Raw genomic sequence first — 24,466 nt, forward strand, 5'->3', positions numbered from 1 at the left:
CCTATGGCAATGCTTGTCCAGTAACTTTATTTAAGCTGTTTTGGCCTGTCTAACACTAACCTTTCGTTATAGCACTGCATTATGTTGGTGGTAAACGCAACGTCAAATCTTCCACTTTTGACAAAAGTAGCAATTTGCTGTTATCATATCTCACAAACCTGACGTGATAGGATAAATCTGAGGTCAGATTCGGATTCAGCACCCCAAAGTTACCCTAAATCAGTTCTCAAAGCCTATGCAAGAAAAAAAAAATTTGTTGACCAGAGTAATCGGTCAAGCAAAAGCGTCATTTTGGGGACGTAAGGAATTTTTTAGAAGAAATATGGATATGCAATTAAAACTGAGACTAGTATCTTGTTATATCAAATCAGTTATGTCTCATGGAAGTGAAAGTTGGACCTACAACAAAAAAGTTTACAAAAAAAATTAATGCCTTTCAACTCTGGTGCTACAGAAGAATATTAAAATTATAATATATAGCACATTACAAACGAAGCAATTAGAAAAAGAATTGGAGTGCAAGATAGATGGGCAAACGATTTAGTAAAACAAAAGATGAAATTCGCGGGACATATTTTGAGAGGACCGGCAGCACAGCTACAGCAATTGGTTATTGAAGGTATGGTGGAAAGAAAGAGATGCAAGAGAAGAATGGGACGAACTTGGGGAGATGATGTAAAACAGTGGTCTGATTTGTCAAGCATCGGAAAAATAAAAAGAGTAGATGAAGAACGTAACGTGTGGAAGCAATGGCCAGCCAACCTTCGTCTCGGAGACGGCACATGATAATAATTAATGTCATATTTTCCTTTACTACACAGTTTTATACCAGTGCTTAGTGTACAGTAATACAAATTTTGTTTATTAAACACACTGGTGATTCTGAAAATTTTTTTTGTGTTGCAGAATTCAGGCCATGCAAACCTGAAGATAACCCCGATGTGTGTTTAAACAATGCAACTTGTTCTATCAACGACACCGGCAATCTCTTCTGCACATGCAAAGGCGGTTATATTGGAAATATTTGTCAATATCGTAAGTTTGTGATTATTTACTTGTGATAAGAATCAATGGCCTACGTTGATTAATCAATGGCCAAAAAAACACTTTAAAATTTTGTCAGAAAAATCAACTGTTCTTAAAATTGTCATATATATTTGAAATAAATTATTCTTACTGTCTTAGCCTATCGTACAGAGTAATGATTTCCGATCATCTATGATTCTAACACACATGTGCCATGTGTCTCACATGTGATAGTTCGATCAACATTTGAATAGCATATCGTCTGTAAGAACACGATGTAACATCTTTATTGCAACTTCAGATGCAGCAAATTACTTGTGTACCTCTCGAACACAAAAGGGCGCTTAGTCAACAAAAATAGATTTTCTTTGACTAACATAAATTTGAAGACAATAATCAAGATTTCAACAAGCAGCCTTATTACAAATCTCCAAAAACCAAAACTTTTTAAAACTGTGAGATTACATTTGCCTAATTAATTAGTTGAATTGAATAAAGTGTAAGCTATTTGCATAAATACAACACAAAGAAAAACTTTTCTCTGCATACCTTCTTTGTTCGTTTTTTTTTTTATTTTTATTTATTTAGTGATTAGTTTTACGATTAAATTAAGGGAGGCTGTTTTTCGTTTAATGCAACCACGCAATCCTTTTAGTGGCCCTCGGGCCAATGTAATTGCCCAACCCTACCTTAGTTAGTTGTAGAAGAGACATACGTTAGCCGAGCTTCATCGTAGGATTCACTTTTGCTTTCAGTCAAAAACACAAACATGTTAACAAGTCATCTTGGGCTTGAAACTCCCAGAATATCTGCAATACTTGTGGAGTTATAAACTTTCACCCTTCTCCCTTGAGGCGCGTGTAACCTCACGATAATTGAATCTGCACCAATAATAATAAATTGTGTTGTTGTTGATTATTCCAAGATCTGTCATATGAATGATATGATTTAATTAGTCATTACAAGTGTTACAATATTGTGAAACTTTCAAATTTGAGCACTATTGTATTTTTTTATATTTTAAAATACTTTTACTTGTTTTTATACAGCACCGAATTCACATTGATTTTCACTTGGCGTTGACACCAAATAACGTTTTGTACAGCATCTTATATCATTGATGGCCTAAATCGCACAATTCAATTCAATTTTTGTTTTTCATTGCTGACGCAAACATGTAGAGACCGACAAAGTAAACACACAAATTTGACATCAACAAAAGGGAAAGATGACCAAACCAAAAGGTTAAAATATACATCGATAAAACAGTGTTGGAAATACTATCTTAAAAATGCACAACACCAAACCTAGAAAATAGAGAAAAAAGAACACTTTTATTTGGTTGTAAAAATACGACTACAATTAGCACTCAAGTGCAACAAGTGCGATTCAAGACAAGAAATTCAAAAAGTGATAAGTTTCTCAAAGCTTTTACTTTGGGAGTCTCTCAGTCAAAAACTTAGTTGTGGTAAAATTTGCAGGAAACCGGCTCAGTGTGACCATGCGGATTCCGGGAGAAAGAGAGGAAAACCTTTTATTTCGTCTGTTGCTAGAATAGTATACGGTACAATTATAAACAATGCAAATAAAATAGCACCATAACAATCTAGATTCCTTTAGAAAGATATACGAAGCAGTAAAAGACTATACAGTATTAGTCACCGAGTCATTTGCTTTCCGTGTTTTTGATGTGACAAATGTCAAGCATCGGCATTACGTTGAAACAAAGTAGGCTTATGTTTAGTAAAAATGAAAACAAAAAGTTTTTTTACTGCTGCGATAGTCAAGTGAAATCCAGTGGTTTTATTCAAATATCAAAAAATATCATGCCTTACAAAGTAAGTATGAGAAAAAAAAACAAAGAAAACAAGAAACAAAACATCTATGCAAAAAGAACAACTGTTTGTTAACTACTAGCATAAAGGACGAAGCAAAAACACTAAAATTAGGCCTAATCATAGTTTATAATTTCATACTATATCACAATCAGTCAGTTTATAGGCCGACTTGAATACAGTTAATAAGTTGACAGCCTATATAGTACGAAGTACCAATAATGTTCAGTCCGAAACAATTTGGTAACAGTGGTCAATGTTGTGACAATAAAAACTGTCACAGACAAAGTTTATTCATATAATAAATTTTAATTTTTTTCGTGAAAGTTTTTATACTAATTTTTATATTTATTTTTATTTTCATACTAATTATACTAATTCATCGCATCTCAGTCCAGCACAGGCAACTTTTTTATATGACGAGTTTCCATTTGAAAGCCTTCTTCTTGTCTTCTCTCTTTTTTTTACCACATTTTTCTGAAATTCCGCTTCGTGATTCCTTTGCAAACTTTTGAAGATAAAGTTGTAACTTTTCGTACATAATTTCCTGAATCCTGAGTTTAGTTTTTCTCCAGGTCCTAAATTTGTACAAATCTAGTTTTAAGACTTGGACCTGGAGATCAAAAATCTTGCGTCGGACATTCAAAAACAGCTGGAAAAACTTTTCAAACAGCACTTTTGACTCTAAAAGTTTGTACAGTGTTTGTTTTTGTAATAAAATGTTAAAATACTACAATGTGCATGTAGGATAATAGGTGCAATAACACAATTATGAAAACTATGTTCCAGTGCCTACACAATTGCAAAGTTTTGATCCGAAGTCAACCATATTCAACGACAGCTTCACACTTCGATGTGAATTCAAAGGCAGTCCAGCACCAAGCGTTACTTGGGAACTAAACGGGAGGTTATTAAATGAAAGTATTTTAGAAGAGTCTGCAACATTATCCTGGTTTCGTATTGCAACTAGTACCAGTGGAATGCTTGTCCAGAGTAAACTGACAATGTTTTTTGGTGGATTCTGCTTGGGCCAAAACGTCATTTCTTGCCATGGGGTAAACATTTTTCACGGTGATGTGTCATCAAATGCGCAACACAACTTTAACATCAACAATGGTGAGGTATAATCATAGCAATTATGATATTTAAATCATACTGCATTATTTGCTTTGAGAATATTTCACTTTGAACTGAAAAAGCTTCTTGTGAAGTTTTATCTGTTTGAAAGTGTTCGCATACTTGCACACTGCACAGAAGTGGTTCTCAACCATTCTGTAGTCAAGGACCCTTTTCAAGTAGCTGTAATATTGCTCGTGCTAAGATTTCAAACTTTCTCGCTTGATGTGTGTCACATTTTATTTTTAAAGCCAGATGATTGACAATATTGTCAAACAAAAATTTCTGTCGAGAAAAGTAACAGCTATATCTTAGCAATAACCTTTTCGTGCAAGAATTATGCTATCCATAAGTAAGCTTATTACATTTTAAACAAGTTTAATCAGCCATTTTAGAATTTTTAGAGAGCAATATTTTTTACAGTGATTTTTAATTTGATGTATTCGTGCAACAGTTTTGAGAATTTATCAAATTAAAAATCATTGTAAAAAGTATTGCTCTAGTAAAATTTTAAAATGGTTTATTAAACTTGTTAACTTATTTATAGATAGCACTCAGCTGATTTCAGTGACATTGTAAGCACCTGTAAGCTGTCAGTTGTAAGACGAAACTAGTCTCGGGCGTAACTCAAGAACTTTTTGTTTAGATTTTTACAAAGTTATAAGAAAAAACTACTTTGCTTTTTACAAACAACAACCACTCTATCGTGATGAAGCTGAAACGAAATGCAAAAATATTGGAGGGTATTTAGCTTCTGTGGATGACATTTACACACAACAAGCAATGGAAGAAGTGTTTAAAACCCAACAATGGACAAACAATGGTGAGTTCCATTAGAGCTTTTGAGTAATCATTTTTAGTCTCCACCTTAGATTTTCAGTCTCCACCGCCCTGTACAAATGTACAACTCTTAGTTACAGAAGTTTTTCAAAGCTTAATTTTATAGTAAAATATATATAAAATTAAAACAATGAAAACTATCAATACTACAAAAAAGTGCTCAATGCTAAGCAAAAAAGCAAAGCAGAGCAAATTAAATCAAATATAGTTATTACTATCTGAAGCCTTTACAAATTGTTTCACCTAACGGATCATCAGAAGGTCTGCAAAAACATGCAAAACAAGTAATGAATCGATAATTCCTGAAAAGATATTAAATATTACAACTGTAATTTAATCTGCAAAAAAAACCTTTAAACCTGTACTTCCTGAAAAGATATTAAATATTACAACTGTAATTTAATCTGCAAAAAAAACCTTTAAACCTGTACTTCCTGAAAAGATATTAAATATTATAACCGTAATCCAATCTGCAGAAAAAAAACCTCAGAATTACTAAGGGCTAGTACCTTCATCCAATACTACAAAGTTTCAATGGATTTGTCCATCTGGAAACCAAGCAACTAGATGGCAACCTCTATGACATCACAAAAAAGCAAAATGCAGTTTGATGATCAATGCAACCTGTAGTAATCTGAACAAAATAAATGGAAATTGTTTGTTTAAAAACCTGTAAAAATTAAATGAGATTTATAACCTGTAAGAATCAAATGAAATTTAATTTTTTCAAAATTATAACCTGTGAAAATCACAAGGAATTGTGATGATGTAACCTGTAGTAACCTGAATAAATGAAAGGAAATCTGTTTCTAAACCTGTGAAAATTAAATGAGATTTATAACCTGTAAAAATCAAATGAAATTTTTTTTAAAAATAACCTGTGAAAATCAAAAGGAATTTATTTTATTTTGAAGTACTTGAGTTTAAATTTGTTTCTATGACGACATTTACCCACCAGTTCGGAACGCTTGTTCAAAAGGTGGCCACTATCAGCCTTCAGAATGGCCAGCTTTTCAGCCAAACATAGGCCACAATTATTACGACAATATATATAAATATATAAAATTAATATATAAATAATAATATATTATAAATAATAATATATATAAATAATAATAATTAATATATAAAGTAATATATAAAATTATATATTTATATATATATATTAAACTACATCTCATTTTGCCTGCTTTTTTTACTGCCAACTTACTACCTGGATTTTGGAAAATCTCCAGCCTAATGCAACATCAAAAATCACATTTATATTGTGGTAGCAGCAAATGTAGGCTATGTTGGTTTTATGCATCATTTCTATCACACTGTTAATCCCATCAAAATTTCATCAGTTTTCAGGATTTAACGAAATCACAAACCGTGATAGAAATAAAAGTTCTGCAGCAAAGATTTTGCAGAGTTTAGTTTTATCTCGCGTTTGAGAAAAGGTTGCCAACCCCTACTCTACAAGTAGGTTATGCTAAACTGCCATTGAGCTCTTAAACACGGGTTCCGGGTCGAGAATAAATACTTCCACAATCAATCAACTGCTTATGTTATTTCCTACATGAAAAAATGATTAGCACGAAGTCTTAAACCTTTTACGTAGGCCTACCTTATTTTTTATTCTATAGCCTGGATAGGTTTGAAAAACAACAACAGCACTTGGGAATGGCCTGATCATCAACCTGTTGTATTCACCAACTGGCTTGTTGATGAGCCTTCTGTTGGAAAGAATTGCACACTGATGAGTAAAGAAAATGAGTGGCTGTGGGAGAGTGATTATTGTGATGCAACCGATTCTGAAACAGCGCTCTTGGCTGACTACGTCTGTGAAATCATAAGTATGTCAACATTTACTTTTTTATCGTATCCAGGCTTACGTCAAGCAGTGGAAGATTTAAAATTGATGTTGCCTGTTCCCAAACATTTACTTGATGTTGCCTAACTAACTAAACATACTTGTTCATTAGGCAGAATCAAACTTTTTGTAACTTATATGGTGAAATGGTGTGTAGTTTTTTTCGTGTTCAAATTTTGCGCTGTGGTGAAAAATGTACCTACAAGTGCAAAATAGGCTATAGGTTATTGGATAAATCGACAAAATTTAAAGCTGCTAATCTGGAATAGTAAACGCAATTATATTGGTACCGTACATATTTATACTTTGTGTAGTAGTATTGCCTACTAAGCTATGTGAGGTGCATAAAAATCGAAAGTATTTCGAAATGGCAGAAAGCCTGTATCTGGCCTGTATCCTTGTACAGTAGCCATATCTTGAATATCATGCAAAATGTCACCAAAAACTTTTAGTAGGATGTGACATTGTTTGTTTTAATTTAATGTGGAAAATAAATTGTAGGTGAGCCTTGAATCTTAATAGAACAAACTAACGCATGCAAATATTGTTGCGGCTCCTGCAAAGTGAAACTTGTGCTTGACAAAAAATTTCAGATGAAAATGCTCCCACAATTACAAATATCTCATCACTTTGTATCAAAGGCTATTATAGCCTGTTGATGGTAACATGGCGTCCTTCTGCAACTATGGTTGGATTTTTACACGAAATTCGTGTCGGAAACTTCCATAAAACAGTAGTGCCAAACAACGCAGAAAATATTTTGACGGAATTTGCAAACCTGACGCCTGTCACTGTATACAACGTTATGGTAAGTATTTTATTTGTAGGCGATGTAAGAACTGTTCTCTGTGCTGGTTTGGTTGAAAGTGCAACAAGTATTTTTGTGTCGTTGTTTTCCAACTGCTGAGACTTTGTGTCACATAGCATCTCCAACCAGCCTACTATTGTGGGGATGTATTTAGAATGTGTTTACCAACCAGTCTTTTACATTTACATTGGAATACTTAAACAAAAATTGTATGCTTTATCCACTGAAAGTCTGTTACTTATGCCTAGTAAGGTAACAAAAATATACACAATAGGCCTAGTAATAAGAGCCAAAGCTAATTATCTTGACAGTGCACAATAATATTACCTTTAGGTGTCTGCTCTCCCAAGCTTCTGCACTCTTCCAATAATGACGTCACAGTCAGCACAAACAAGCTATGTAACTCCCCAGGAAGTAGAAAATGCAACAATTCGTCTCCTCAACAGTGGCACCTGCCAGATAACATGGCTGTGGTCTGATCAAGATATTCCGAGCGTGGACAACTTTGTTGTAAGTTTTGTAAATCGATTTACTAGAAAATATAGCAACAAATAGCTAATTAACTTTTTGTAGCGTTTTTATTCTGTTTCAACTTTGCAGTTGCTGTAAATTGCCGAAGGTCCAAAAATGTTTTTACAAGATTACTTGTAAGGGAAGCCGTGTATTATGAACCCCCTAACAATAAACGTTCTTAATTTCACAACTTTAATGAAAATATGGACAATATTTACAGAACAGCAAGCTAACATGCGTACCTATTCCCCCATCAATATATTAGTAGCCTATGTGATATTTTGCAATAAAAAAGTTATTTCAATTTTATTAATTTACCAAAAGAGTTCATTTTGCACAACCCTCTGTGTAATATGAACCCTTGTGATGTGTAATATGAACCGCTTTGAATCATTGCTGAATAGAGGTGGATTGACTACACAAAAACTGCACTAAAGCAAGACACATTACATGTGCAGCATAACAAAATTTATTACCAAAAGGTTTTCAAATACTTTACACCAATTTTAGTAAAAATGCACTACTTTTTAAACGTAAGCATTAAATTCACAAAAAGATAAGCAACATTAATCGAATGACGTGCACTGCATTGAGAAAGCTGGTAAAATTGAAGTCTTAAAGTGCCTCTGACAGGTAAATAAATTCGCTAAATTTACCTAAGATACCAAAAAGATGACACTAACAAACTTCCCTGACCAACAAATCGTAAAAATATCAACAAGCTACTAAGTTACACGCTTGTAAACTTTGGTTGACATCGGCGAATCTGGCAATCATTCAATTGCGAAAATAAAAACGGCAACAACGCTGTGACGTCACAGTAAGCGGGAAGGATACATTCTTTCTCTGTGATGACTTGGTAAAGTATGGTACGGCTACTGCAAAACGTGAATGTGTGGGGCTCTGTTGGTCTAAAGCATGTGCAAATTAAAAATTACTGAAATAAAAAAGTGAACTTATTATTACTATCAGGTTTCGATCAAATAGGTTGAGTTTACTTTTATCAAACAGCATCTCAATTCAATTGAAATTGCAGTTTCATAGGGCTACAATTTTCATACTTTTTTATTTGTCCTAATCTGGCTATAGCCATTTGCAGTGTAACAACAGTATCTCACAAACAGTACCTTTAATTTGTGGTTGAGGCAATGCCTACAAATTGCTGTTCATGTGACATTGTCAGTGACAAAGACCGTGTGCTTTCTTTTCCCACTTTCCCACAAAACAAGGTAGGCTGCTGAGAAGAAAATGATCAAAGTGTTCGAAAGTGGGATGGGCCATACAAAACTAGTCGTATATGTTCACTTCACTGAAGATGATTTTGTTAATACCACTAAAGTAAAAATGCCTACAGGCATGTGTTGGAGTGTATACTACAAGGTGATGCTCTCGGAAGCAACAATCGGATTGTGATGGCGTCATGCATTGTTTGGCGAATCCGAAACAATTTTCCAGATCCAGATAGCCGTTACACAGGATTTCAATGGCCAACTGAAGGCACATTATGAGAGAGAGAGAACTTTTATTTATTTTTGAATAGTGATGATGAATTAAATATGAATGATGATTCGTACGATTTCTTCATTTTTCACTTAAAGTATATTTTAGGTTTTGTAGGAACGTATCCAGTACAGTTTTATTAAACTGCAAAAAACAATAAATCTTCGAAAAAAGCAACCGCTTGTACCAACTCCGACCAAACTGTGATCCACCAATTACATCTAGGAAGCGTTTGTTTCATCCGTTGCTAACGACGTCCACTTAGGATGACGTAATACCACCAAAGTCGTCCCAGAGCAGTGAAATATGGAGTTTCGCCTGTGGTGGCGCTGCGGAGCAGTCGTTTGATTAAATTACGCCCTAACCAGTCGAGCTACGAGGTTAAGATTAAAAAGTTCGCTAAGTGTAATTCTGCGCTAGGAAATGCTTTAAAAAGTTACTATACTTGGATCCAACCTGTCAGGGGCACTTTAACCCCAGTTTACAGAACCCCAGTTTACAAAAATTCATTACACCATCATAAAGCACTTGGTAATATGAACTTGGGTTCATATTACACATTCAGCTAGGGTTCATGTTACACACTTGTGGTGATTCCAGTTAAAATGCTGATAATCAACTAAATAATGCATTTTTTAAACAAACCTTGTTATGATTTCCATCATCAAGTTTATTTGAGGGTTACAGGGGCGGCTCGCAAGTGTGTGCTGCGGTGCTGCAGCACTCCCACAAAAATCTCCACGAAAAGTTTCTCAAATATCTTAGCGTTTCTTCAGCCCAAAATGTAGTTTATGTTTTCTGTTCACAGAATTGCTGACTGTGTAAATTATATTTGGCAACTCTGCGTGCTGTGAAATATTTTGCGCAAGGTTACAATAAAACAAACACTCGGTGGTGACGTCAACGAGCCGCGTCTTCTCTTGAGTTGCCTATACAAACGAATAGTAAACGCTTGTGCTGCGTTTCAAACAGTACATTCAGAGTTGCCAGGTTGGCATTTTTTATGTTGTTTGGCATGAAAAAATCCTGCTTGGCTTTTTTCAAAATTTGGCAGTTCTTTGGCCTTTTTTGTGTTTTTTTGCCCAAAAAATTTTGTTTAGCATTTTTTAATTTGGCCTTTTAAACGTTGTTCACATGACTAACCACTTGTTTGGTTTTAAGCTTTGCAGCTGTTGTTTATGACTGACCAGTCAGGCCTGCCGCCTGTTGGGCTACTGTAATGAATATTTTACTAAAACTAACATTGTTTTACCAAGTGAGTAACATTACCCTGTCATGCTCAGATGCTGCGACAGCACAATAGCTAGAACGTGTTATTCACATTTGTTTGTTGATCGTCCCCTTCAAAATATTACACATTAGCGAAACTCTAAAATAAGCCAGTTTTATCTAAAACTTTTATCACAATTTAGAGCTGAAAATACGCTCAGAATGTACCTAATCAAATGTAATTTTTTTAAATTTTCTTTGGGAGGCCCGCAGATCTCCCCATCTGTTGAATTTGCCTTCAGCGAACACGCAGCACCCCCATTTCTAGAACTCACCAGCCGCCACTGTGAGGGTATATTAATCAAAAAATTACAAGTCCATTGATATAATGACAAAAAAAACAACAATTTCTCCATCTGCAAAATAATATCACACAAGCTTTAAACCTTCATACCCCCAAAACTTCAGCAACACGCCAACTTTCAACAAGAACATTTCCGGTCAAATGACCAGCAAACTTACTTAGTTCAAGCTGTTAAATATCAAACATTTTTATTGCCACGTTTTCTGAAAACAACAGGGGGTTCATAATACACAGCAGTTCATATTACACGGCTTTCCCCTACAACTTTTTATTCTTTTCACTGTACATCAACCGGAGACTTGTTGTAGCACTTGCATTTTGATACCTAACGTTTCAATTTATATCTACATTATACTGTAATAACGTATTTAGATGCTCATTTGAAGAATCCACAATAAATGTAACAACTTCATCAATCTATTGTTGTAAGCAATCCAATGTAGCCTAGGTTACTGCAGCTGATCATTATGTCACCTATCTGAATAAACGGGCGTTGCTTTTCCTTTTGTGTAAGATTTATGACTGGGTTAGTTTTTATTTGTAAAAAAAGTATTGTTTTGCTCATTTAAAACAATAAAATTTTAAAACGAAGCAAAACGCTTTTTGGTTTAGGCTTAGGTTATTGCAAAACTTTTTTGACATCATTTCATTTCGATGAAAGCTTCGTAACAAACTTTTTTTTTTATGGAGTAAATTTTTGATTTGTTTCAATAAATGTTGTCACAAACATCTATCTCTACGTAAAAACTGTGGTTGTATTGTCTCCTTTCTAGATTTTAGTTAACGTGGAAACCAACACCCTGCTCGAAGTGAACAACAACAGTTCAAGCACTTTAGAAAATGATAACAATTTTGTGTTAAATGCTTTGCCACAAGCTCGAAATATTTCGTTTCCTTCTGAACCGAACCGTCGGCACTCTGCAGAAATATTTGGCCAATCATGTGCTGGCAATGGAAAAAAAGTAATGGCTCAGGGGAGGTGCATTACACCGCCTGCAGGTAGAAAATTCTGTTTATAGAGCTGCAACACTGCATTCCATTAATTTTCTAAAACAAATTAAATTTCTAAAGCTGTTTGCAATGTTCAGTGCAGTTGTTTTTGTTTCTGATCATCACAGAGAAAACAATGCAATGTCCAGTGTCCACATAGCCAAGATCTTGCTATAAGGTGTAGAAAAAGGTAGAAGCGCCAAAACGCAAAGGTGCTTGAAATTGAAATAAGTAATAAAGTTAAATTAGGCAGGGTTGCAACTATGAAAAACACAAATGTACCTATCAGGCCCGTAGCCAGCCGGGGGCCAGGAGGGGCCTCGCCACCCATGAAAAAAAGTTCGCCCCCCCTGGCAAAATCCCAACATTCTCGAGTAACAGCTACAATTATAATGATTCATTTTTTTCGGCCCCTCCCTAAAAAAAGTTGCCCCCCCCCTTGCTCTGCGGTCTGGCTACGGCCCTGATACCTACCACATTATATTTTCTGACATTGTGATTTTTTATTGCAAATTATAAAAAAAAATCTGGCTCCTTTAGATACATGTTCAAAAAAACGTAACTTGTAATTGTTCAGCCCCTTCAACCTTGCCTTTTCCGCAAATAACCGTTTCTGATGAAGGTGAAATCGCTTTGTCATATCCTCTTGTGAGTCAAACTAATGGACCAGTAAGGTATTCGTCAATGATTTAATGGATTTATCAGAATGTTTTAAAGTTATTGTTGCTGTTTTAGTAGGCCTAACTGTTCTGTAATCAGTAATCATTGTTTTCAAAATTAATTCGTAGATTTATAGACGAGCCTGCTACAAGTGACAACTGAGCTAGCAACACATCAGCAAGTGGCTGAAGGTGGCTAATGATAAAACTGAGAAAGTACATAATAACTAAGCAAGCCGAAACTTTGCCAGTCACAAGTCAGCAAATTCACTTTAGCAAGCGATGATCAATCAAGTCCGACGTGAGCACGTAATTCTCATTTGCTGACTTGAGAGTAGCTGAAATGTAGGCTACTTGCTGAGTTGTCGCAATGCCAAGTGGTCCGACGACCTTGATATACTTTTTTAAGTGATTTTATTTTTAGAAATTTTTAATTAAAAAATGTTTTCAGCTGTATATTTATTATCGGTCAATATTCTGCTACCAATGACACCATTCCGTCAGTACCACAACCTACACAGGCATTCCTCGACAAAATCGCAAGCAATGACATTGCCAACCTTCAACCGGGAGAAGAGTATCTTGCTGTAGCAGAGATAGGGTGAGAAAAAAATTGGAAAACACACTTGAAACAATTTGAAAATAGTTGAAACTAAACTTGAACAATACAGTATAAACTTCTTGCAAATTAATGTTATTATAAAATTTGGTTTTAATTAAACCGGAGCTTGATCTAAAACTTTTTATTTTTATAATCGAGATTTTTTATATTATTCAATCCTGAAATTTAGCTACACCCATAGATCCGGTACGTATATTGTAATTACTTTTATCATATTGCTTATATTACGCGTTATAGGGTACAGAAATGACAAATACTGTGCAGTAGCTTATACCTACTTTGTTAATGCAAATGCACAAACAATATCAAGAACTTTCTGTTCATCATTAGAATGAAAAGCATCAATGTGACGTTAGGAGATGGATCAGTAACATCGTGCGACATCAACTCTGTTTCAACGATGCCAACAACATACACGAACAAAAACATCTATTCGGCAACAAACCTAAACCTTATTTCTGGAAAGTTTTACAGGTTTTAAAAATTTAAGCATACTAGAAGACTTAGTTTTATTAAATCAAAATTTTTAGTTCTTGATCGAAAAAAAAATACTTTTTTGGCTGAGGAGGTACGCTCGATGGATAAGTATTTCTCTTACAGACAAAAGCTAGGCTGACATAGGCTATATAATAGGCTATGTGATAAAATAGTGCTTTAGTTATCGCGCATGTAGAAATTAAGCACATGGGCTATACTATTGTAGTTTCAGGGGTGGATCCAGTCAGTAGCCTTGGTGGGCGATTTCATCAAAACACTATGATGTGTAGGTCTACATTACCTGACCTTGCAAATATACCATAAATAAAGTTACTTTTGTGTGTTTTATGAGGGGAAGGCGATCGCCTTTCCCTGGATCCGCCACTGACTTGATTAGTACAATATTTGCCTCTTTGTATGCCCATAAGTTGAAAAACTTTTCCTCTAAGTCTTACACTTTTGTTTATTACAGTAAAATTAGGAAAAAAATACATTTTGTTAAAGCATTGATTTGTTACGATTTTAGCTTCTACGCTCTTTCAGCCACACCGATTGATGACGTCAGCGTTGCGTTTTCTTCTAGTAATGTGACGTCATACCAAACAGAGAGCACAAATAAGGTTCCTAAGTCAGGCAAGTGACGTAATTGTGATTTCATGTAATTTAGCAATAGGCCTATCGCTTGCATTTTTTTAGTATTCTATTGAGTTTGTTTTATTTTCGTTATAACTCTTTTTTAAACTTAGACTTTCACGTTGTATTTTGATAAAATTGTCAAGTAATTCTTTCACTTCGACAAATATTGTTTACAACATTGATTTGTTAACACAGCCAATATAGCCATGATAGTTGGATGGACAATTGCTGCTGCAGAATTTGTTATAATCATTGCAATCTTAACATATTTCTTTCGAAAGAAAAGATTAACCAAAAAGTAAGTTGTTATGTAAGCTATGAAATATTTTGTGTGTGAAACTTTCAATTTGTTTATTCTTATTTCAATCTCAAACATTAGAAACGTTTATTCGTTTCAAATAAATTGCCGTCTTGGCGTTATCATTGCAATACAACACATTACGTCATTACAAAAAAGGCAAAATCAACCAATGTTTATTTTGAAAATCTTTGAAAATTTAAAAGCATTTTGAAAAAAAAACCTCTTAATTGACTGTTTGCTTTAAAGTGCCCCTGACAGGTTGGACCCAAGTAAAGTATAACTTTTCTAAGCATTTTCTAGCGCAGAATTATGCTTAGCGAACTTTTTAATCTTAATCTCGAAGCTCGACTGGTTAGGGCAAAATTTATACAAAACGACAGTTCCGCAGCGCCACCACAGGCGAAACTCCATATTTCACTGCTCTGGGACGACTTTGGTGGTGTTACGTCATCGTGGGTGGGCGTCGTTAGCGACGGATAAAACAAATGCTTTCTAGATCTAATTGGTGGATCACAGTTTTGTCGGAGTTGGTACAAGAGGTTGCTTTTTTCGAAGATTTATTGTTTTTTGCAGTTTAATAAAACTGTACTGGATATGTTCCTACAAAACCTAAAATATACTTGAAGTGAAAAATGAAGAAATCGTACGAATCATCATTTGTTTGTTTGTTGTTTGTTTGTTTATCTTTATCCTGCATTGCGGGAAAGCGGACTTGAGCGCTATGCATCGGTGTACGCCTTCCGACATACACCTGACCCACGCTGCAGCCGACTGCCGACATGTCTGTTTCCGGTTGTCTACTCTACTTATGACTTAAATTTGGTACTACCCATTACTCGAAATCGATCACTAGGTAGAGGCAATTATCGTAAAGTTTCTTGCCCAGAGAAACAACAGCAAGTGCGTGTGGCTGGAGTCGAACATGCAGACTCTCGACTGCGAGCCCAACGCGCTAACCACTCGGCCACGGCATCATTCATATTTAATTCATCATCATTCATCACTATTCATAAATAAATAAAAGTTCTCTCTCTCTCTCATAATGTGCCTTCAGTTGGCCATTGAAATCCGGTGTAACGGCCATCTGCACTTGAAAATTGTTTCGGATTCGCCAAACAATGCATGACGGAAGCACAATCCGATTGTTGCTTCCGAGAGCATCACCTTGTAGTATCCACTCCAATAGGCTACATGCCTGTAAGCGACTAAATACCGATACTGCCTGCAAGGAAATAAAATCACTTCGTTTAATGTGCGTTCTTTAGCGTTGAGGGTATTTTTAGCCTAATGTAGCATCCTTACTCTTTTGATAGGTCTCCGTTTTCTCCTTTCGGTTTATTGCTTTTTCTCCAGTTCTTCCTGCTCCTCATAAAAAAAGTCCTCAGAACTGCAGGATGTAAGTGTGCCTCAAAATTGGTCAAATTGGTAACACAGCTAGATGCGTCTTTCTTCAAAACTTCTTTCTCCTGTGGCACTTCATGGCAACATACACATTCATTGGGCTGGGACATAGACTCGCACTTGTGGCAAACGCACCACCTACAGTTCCCAGCACGCCACTCATTGCTGAGAAGATCCAAATCGGGTTAGTGGTGTTAACAAAATCATCTCCATTGAAGTGAAGAGAAGATGTACGACTAGTTTTGTATGGTCCATCCCACTTTCGAAGACTTGAAGAAAACTTTTACTATTTTCTTCTCAGCACCTTGTTTTGTTTGAAAGCATGAAAAGATAGCACACGACTTTGTTACTGACTCTGTCACATAAACAGCAATTTCCAGGCATTACCTCAACCATAAATTAAGGGTACTGTCTGTGAAATACTGCTGTTACACTGCAAATGGCTATAGCCAGATTAGGACAAATAAAAAATTATCCAAATTGTAGCCCTACAACTGTTTAGAAAAACTGCAATTTCAATTGAATTGAGATGCTGTTTGATAAAAATAAACTCCATCTATTTGATCTAAACCTGATAGTAATAATATGTTGACTTTTTCATTTCGGTAATTCTCATTTTGCACATGCTTTAGAGTAGACCAATAGAGCTCCACACAATGACGTTTTGGAGCAGTCGTACCATACCTTACCAACTCACCACAGAGAAAGAATGTATCCTTCCCACCCATGGTGACGTCACAGCGAGGTTGCCGTTTTTATTTTCGCAATTGAATGAGTGCCAGATTTGCCGAAAGTCAACGAAAGTTTGCAAGCGTGTAACTTAGTAGCCTGTTGATATTTTTTACGATTTGTTGGTCAGGGAAGTTTGTTAGTGTCGTCTCTTTGGCATCTTAGGTAAATTTAGCAAATTTATTTTCCTGTCAGAGGCACTTTAAGGAACGTAGACTACTCTTAGATTTGAAAAAAAAAGTTAAATTTATTCAATAAAATATAGCTTTCAATTTTGGTAATCACTTTCAACTTAATAACTCGTAGCATTGCTTCATGAAGTTGAAACTGATTGCAAAGACGATTGTTTTCTGAAACTTGGTTTATTAATCAAAGTCTCATGTAAGATAAAGGTGAGTCCCATACTTGATCCAAGCATCAGGGGTGAAAAGATAACGTTCTCATTACACTAAGCCTTCGGCACTAACGAGAGTAGGGTGGCCAGTTGCTAGTTTCTTTCTCTCTTGGCGCCTTTCCTTCAGCAACTATACCCGCCCAATTGATTACACTCTGGGTAGAGGTGAGCGGTGTTTTTCAACAACCAGCTGAAGCCAGGAGTCGAACCAGGATTGTATGATTGGAAAGCGAGCGCCTTATCCGCTGCGCCATGCCACCGCCACAAAGTCTCCTTCATCAGAATGCGAGTGTGGTGCCACTGAACAGACCGCAGACCATGTCATCCACCACTGCCTAATCCACCGGCCTCCACACGGTGCGCATGGTCTGAGGGTCCTGGACGACGAGACTGCTGAGTGGCTGAAGATTTTCTGCCCTCCAATCTAGCCTGAAAAGATCGCTCATACGCCATCATCATCAAAGTTTCATGTACTGAATCGAAATAATGGCATTTCGTTTCCTGATGTTTACAACAAAATTACTGTAAATACTTGTTTAACGTATTTCAATCGTGCAGTGATGTTTGATTCTTTATGACTCATACTGGTCACTCTCTCATTTGTTCCCATTTTAAGTTCTTTGTTGACCGTTGACTGATAACATTAAAAAATCTTTTTTCAGTTTTAAAATTTTTGCGAGGTTTTTTTAATTGAATTGCATTTTGTCTGTTTAGTGGTTTCACAGTTAAATAGTATGTGTTTTGCCATGCTAGAAATATAGCCATTACTTTGACTAGAAATACAGCCACATAAACGAAATGTCGGAATAAATGTCGATTCTCACCTGAAGCACCTTGTGATAGTTTAGCTTATTTTGTACCAAAAGACCGTATCATATTATTGAACTGAATGCCTGCGGTGAACAGTCTCATTCAATTTTGAATTGTAAGTAATTATACTTCTCAACATTTTAGGAGAAGGTGTGATAAGTAGCCTAGTTGTCAGGGCCTCCGAGAGAAATCAGCACTGGTCGGGAAACAACACGAAAAATGGGCCCCATAATATTTTTTAGCAAATATTGCATTGCATGTCCGTGTTAAGCTAAAATTAGCCTACTTTCCTCAGCATGAAAAGAACTTCGTTCAATGTAAAAATCATCAATATATAATCACTGGATTACACTTGCAGCAAAAATGCCATTGAGGCAAACTATTTTGTCTAGAAAGCTTTGTAAACACACAATAGACCTACAGGCAACGAAAATAGTTCAACCAAGCATTTAATTCAGGAGTGTCCAAACTTTTCCCACGCGAGCCAGTCTTGATAATAAGTGTTCGCGGGCCAACAGACACAATAATTTTTCTGAAAACTGCAAGTTGAATTTATATGTTTTTTGTGTGTCTGCAGGCCAAAAATAACACATTGTACAACAGGCGCGGGCCATACAAAAACGTTTCGTGGGCCGGAGTTGGTCCGCGGGCCGGACTTTGGACATCCCTGATTTAATTCAACCCTTTTTAGACTTTTTGCAATGCAAAGTTACGGATCACAGCATCAAATGATAAAATATTGCGACGTCTGAATTGATGCACAACATGTCTAGTTAGGCTTTTCAATCGGTTTTGAGTCATAGACGTACTGGAGCGCAAACAATTCTTTACAAATTTCAGTAATTGCTGAAACCACGTTCTCAAAGCACAACCGTTGGAGGTAGCTACCTCCAACGGTAGCTACCTCCAACGGTTGTGCTTTGAACACAAAAAACACAAAAAAAAATCATAAGAACACAAAAAAAAAATCATAACAAAATTATTTGGAAAAACCTCTTGAAAGTTGCAATCAATGATTCCTTGTGTAGAGATTATGGGGTGGTTCGTTCTGGTTTGCAGCTGAAGTTTGCTGTGTGGCTTTCTGTCAAAAGTACCAACTCATCCAAAATGTCTTGAAAAATGTCATTGTTGTAGCCTACAGATGGTTTAAATTTGTCCCACATGCCCACAACTGCACAACAGACATACGATGAAATTTTCATGGAACTTCAAACTCATCGACGATATGTTTAAGTTTGTTGATGCATTTGTCAATTCCAACAACGATCGAATCCTTTGCAATGTACGGTAGAATACATTTTCTTCGAATGATTCAGCTAGTTAAGTGGAGTTATAAAAGCGTTCTATCCTCAGGAAAACAAAGTCATTTTCTTATAAATTTATAATTGTCACTGCAACTTTAGCTTGCGAGTAGTAGCCTACTCTTCTCAGCTTTCTCTTACTTAGATTACATCTTCCTTTAATTTCATTAAATTCATCAGTGAATCTTGTTTAGGACCGTAATCCACATAGGCCTAATGCAAAGCAGTCACAAACTTAAAACTGCTAGTTGTAAGCTACTTTAGCATTGTCTCAGCTTCCGATCAAGCTCTTGTTGGTTCTAACTTGATGCATTTAAGAAACGTCTTTAGAGCTCCAATTGCAAAAGGGTAATGTAAAGCATTGGGTTTGACTGCACCCCGCCTTCATGACATTCTCGAAGTCAATTTTCTTTGCAAAATGATAGGACAGCTTTCTTTAGATTTTTCAGACATTTTTCTGTCACTGGTCTATAACTTTAAAGATGCCACAACAAGCTTACAGATAATCAATTACTCCAAAAAGGATAAGACATTTGAACAACTCTGTCTGTAGGCAACATTATGAATTCCAACTAGCTTTAAGCAACAACATCCATAAACAAAAAACTCAAAGAAAGAAAATACTCACTACCTTCCAAATCACATCATGAGAAGCATGACCAACAAAAGGCTACTTGACCACACGAAAACAGAAGATCTTTTACCTATGACAAAATTACATCCAATTTCATCAATAAGTTAATAAAATCAAAAGTTTTAAAACTGTTCGGCCACATTAAAATATCACAATTCGGAATCAGCAAAGTTTGCACAGAAGGAAAAGTAGAAGGAAAAAGAAAATGTGGCAGACAACCAAAACGATGGCAAGACAACATCCAATCATGGACCGGACTCAACTTGGCGACACTGGGCGAGCTGGCTCAAAATCGTCACTCTTGGAAGCAAATAACTCATGTTGATGCGCAATATGATGCAGGCGGAAATAATGACTGATGATGATGATGATCCATAAACAAAAACTATACAGGATTTACTTTCTTTAATCGTGCTTGGACTGACACCTTTAACTTTCCCAGATAACTTATGTTGGATACAACATCCTATGCCTGGCCAACGCAGATTTTGAAGTTAAGGTTCAGTTGTCAAGCAAAAATAGTTCCCGCTTAGCTAACACAGCGCCAGTTTTCAAGTTGAAACTATCAATACAATCGAAACCGTTCAGTGATACAGAAATCATTTCAGCTTCAGATTTTACGCCTTGAAGCTGTTCAACATCGCCTACCTTAACACGAAAATGATTTGTTCTTGATGAGAAGCATCGAGAGTGACATTTGCAATGATTGAGAAATACTTGGAACTACGCACTTCATTTAAGAATTTGTTGATTATTTAGTTGGTACATTTTTACTTTAGTGCTAAAAATGGGCCCCCCTCAAAAGTGCAAAAACAAAAAACTACTCGTTTTTCCTTTACAATGTTTTGCTAGGGGGGAAACTGGCCCGACTTCACCCCCCTCTCGGAGCCACTGCTAGTTGTTGGTTGTAAGGTTATGTTAACAAAGAAAGGATTGTTAAAGATTATTGAATTGAATGCTGGTGTTTTATTCGTGACATAGAAATTTGAGTTTGTTACCTGTGATAACAAGATATATGTTCCAGACCTGGACTTGAAGTGATCACGAATGATATTGCTTTATCAAAGTCTTCGATCTCACCGTCTCGGTGAGTGTGTTCGTTTCGTTCTGTGTAAGGAGTTCCACAATGACATTTTTCATAGCGTTGTCCTATGTCATAAATGCTTCGATGTAGAAAGAATACTGAGATATATGCTTCATGTGTTATTTGTACTGTAGAGTAGGCAAAACATTTTTGTTAACCTTCTTTAAATTTCTTGTCTTAGCATTAGTGCACTTTTACTCAAAGGCAAAAAAATAGGAGCCATTGATGATAAGTTGTACAGATCCTAAGGAAATGTTACAGCATTATAACAACATTTTTTCAATATTGATGGTTGCATTAACATCGTTATTCAGTAGCGAATACACAAAACTTTCACATGACTAGGCACAAAACTATGGTGGGCCGTACTAACCTGCAATTTTGAGATGCTTTGTTGCTAAACTAATTTATTTGATTTTCTAAAACGTGGTAAATCTCCATGAACTTGAAATGCTTGAAACAAACTTCGCCAAATTAAAAATAAACCAAGACACAAAAATTTAAAATCAAAACAAAATTTGAAACTTGATATAAATGTTGTATTTTGTATGAAACATTAATAAACAAAATCGTTTGCAATATTTACCTTTTTCGAACTAACTCTTTCAAATTATTTTCAGAATTATTAAGCTGTCGGACATCAGTGAGTGCATGATAGAAATGTCGAAATGCTTCGGTGCAAAACTTAAATTGGAATTTGAAGTTAGTTGACCTTTGACCTACTTGATGTTGGTTTGATAAACATTGATTGTGTACTAGATTTCAACATTGCCTCAAATTTTCTTAAAATAAATTTCTATATTGAATGTGGGATTCTTTCCAACTTATATAACTTTAAATCTTCCAGAAAATTTATTTAAATATATAGTTTAAATTTTTTTTTTTGTAAAATTCAAGCAGTTTATTGTAAATTAAAAATTGCAGCAGTTTGCATTATTTTTCTTAGACAGTCTTAACCCTATTTCCTATGGGATGGGGGTCGGTGGGGACTTGGTACTTTTCAAAGCAATATCATTAAAGAACTACGCGATCCACAGCTTTAAAATTTCTTGACTTTTCCTAAAAATTATTCAAGTATTTATTCCGCTTTAAATGACGTTGCTATTGTCTATAGTTTTAGAGATATGGCATGATTTTCATAACATACTCTGATATTTTAGCTATCTACTAGCTAGCCCTTTTGTTTTCAAATAATACGGATTAATAGGATTACTGAGCGCCGACGTGCGTGGAAATGCGACGCAGATATCTCATGAGTTGGTTTTGTTGTAAAGCTTTCAACCGTAATGATTCCGCCTTTTGTTTGCAAACTCGAGTTTTGAGTTGCTTTGATTAATCTTTTAATTACATCTGAGTTGCTTTGAAATTATCAGAGAGCCTCCGATAAGCTATGCTCAAAAAATGTAATTTTACGTTGTTTTCTATCGCCAATACATTTTGTTTCTAACTTATAACAAGAAGTAGTAGGAAAATTCTTGACAAAACTCTGTTTATCTCATAAAACAAACATACTGATGTGGTAAGTTTCTTGATTTCTTGTCGGAAAGCAAGGAGTGCGTTCTTGACCCGCCAATAAACTTTTGCATGTACCTGTACACTTATATTCACATGAATATTTATGGATGTTGTGAAAATGTTTGATGAAAACGAGAGATTGATGGATACTGAAAAGAACTTGACACAGACTATCTAAACTGCTTGGCTTTTGTGGAAAAACACGCGCAGCTAAATTACTGTGCTTTGACAAGCATTGTGCATATTGTATCATCACTGAATCTTTACCTAAATGGTAATTTTGCAGTTGCTTGAGAGATTACAAAATTATTTTTTTATACGAGGATTGAAAAGTTTTGATATATCTCAGCAGAAACACTATTAGGACCAACTCAATAACTTCAAACTTTTCATTCAAATGCTGATCTTCAAAAGCTTATTTTCACAAAACGGTGTAGGCCTGTATCTTTTTCTCCATAAATTTGGACGTTTGTGTCATTTGGAGCAAAGTTGTTTGTTGGGTTGAAAGAATCTGAAATCAATGCCTCGTTTTTGTAACGTATCGTAACGTAATCTATCAGTCAGCGCTTTTGTGCCTTTTTGTTTTCGAATACATTTCCGTGACAAAAGATTGGCTTTTGTAACAACGCCATCAACCATAGAGTTGTATTCTCTGACTGCATCTCAAACGCTATACCATACTCAGCAATTTTTCTCAAGCTTTGTTACACAAAATGCATATCTGACAAAATAAGGAAAATATGTTGAATTGAATTATATTATATACGGATCGTTTTCCTTGTCCTTGAAAAAAAGTAAGAACGATTTTTATCGTTTGGCATAAAAGTATGTATAAGTTATTTTGGCAGCCGATTGTAGCATCGAATAGACAGCGATAGACACGTGTTTCGCCCATGAGGCTGGGCTCATCAGTATCGCACCGTATTCTTGCCACTTGAGTAATCGACCGCCGCTTTACCAGTCAGTTTAACTCTTATCTTTGTGGAAAGAAAGAGCCAACAAAACCAGCAGGTGCCAGGGGTAGGTCAATGTGAAGAAAGGCGTTCTTCCCGGCTATCAGCACAAGGCTGATTACTCACTAGCACAGCGAGCTGCAGTGACGCTTCGCTAACCAGAACGGTGTAGCTTCCACGCCAGCCATTGAGACCTCCAATTAAACGTTTAAGTTATTTTGGCAGCCGATTGTAGCATCGAATAGACAGCGATAGACACGTGTTTCGCCCATGAGGCTGGGCTCATCAGTATCGCACCGTATTCTTGCCACTTGAGTAATCGACCGCCGCTTTACCAGTCAGTTTAACTCTTATCTTTGTGGAAAGAAAGAGCCAACAAAACCAGCAGGTGCCAGGGGTAGGTCAATGTGAAGAAAGGCGTTCTTCCCGGCTATCAGCACAAGGCTGATTACTTGTGCTTGTGCTTGTGCTGTAATCAGCCTTGTGCTGATAGCCGGGAAGAACGCCTTTCTTCACATTGACCTACCCCTGGCACCTGCTGGTTTTGTTGGCTCTTTCTTTCCACAAAGATAAGAGTTAAACTGACTGGTAAAGCGGCGGTCGATTACTCAAGTGGCAAGAATACGGTGCGATACTGATGAGCCCAGCCTCATGGGCGAAACACGTGTCTATCGCTGTCTATTCGATGCTACAATCGGCTGCCAAAATAACTTAAACGTTTAATTGGAGGTCTCAATGGCTGGCGTGGAAGCTACACCGTTCTGGTTAGCGAAGCGTCACTGCAGCTCGCTGTGCTAGTGAGTAATCAGCCTTGTGCTGATAGCCGGGAAGAACGCCTTTCTTCACATAAAAGTATGTATATTGAGGTTCACCTTGGCTTGCATAATGAAAATC

At 36.0% G+C, this 24,466-nt stretch overlaps 1 protein-coding gene across 1 annotated transcript in view; it reads left to right on the top strand.

The window, feature by feature from the left end:
* Window positions 1-555: 555 nt before the first annotated feature.
* Window positions 556-24,466, top strand: part of LOC145786234 (uncharacterized) — a 30,880-nt gene continuing 6,969 nt past the window's right edge. Inside the window, exons 1-15 of the mRNA XM_082597876.1 lie at window positions 556-733; window positions 907-1,035; window positions 3,651-3,782; window positions 4,624-4,800; window positions 6,446-6,655; window positions 7,314-7,480; window positions 7,814-7,990; window positions 11,840-12,065; window positions 12,634-12,730; window positions 13,167-13,316; window positions 13,668-13,811; window positions 14,341-14,447; window positions 14,646-14,748; window positions 21,045-21,107; window positions 21,725-21,806. Of these exons, the coding sequence (XP_082454002.1) occupies window positions 556-733; window positions 907-1,035; window positions 3,651-3,782; window positions 4,624-4,800; window positions 6,446-6,655; window positions 7,314-7,480; window positions 7,814-7,990; window positions 11,840-12,065; window positions 12,634-12,730; window positions 13,167-13,316; window positions 13,668-13,811; window positions 14,341-14,447; window positions 14,646-14,748; window positions 21,045-21,107; window positions 21,725-21,806 (2,142 nt within the window). The remainder of the gene's footprint in view (window positions 734-906; window positions 1,036-3,650; window positions 3,783-4,623; window positions 4,801-6,445; window positions 6,656-7,313; window positions 7,481-7,813; window positions 7,991-11,839; window positions 12,066-12,633; window positions 12,731-13,166; window positions 13,317-13,667; window positions 13,812-14,340; window positions 14,448-14,645; window positions 14,749-21,044; window positions 21,108-21,724; window positions 21,807-24,466) is intronic.

This window comes from Aplidium turbinatum, chromosome 17, assembly GCF_918807975.1.
Source record: "Aplidium turbinatum chromosome 17, kaAplTurb1.1, whole genome shotgun sequence".
Lineage (NCBI taxonomy): Eukaryota > Metazoa > Chordata > Ascidiacea > Aplousobranchia > Polyclinidae > Aplidium > Aplidium turbinatum.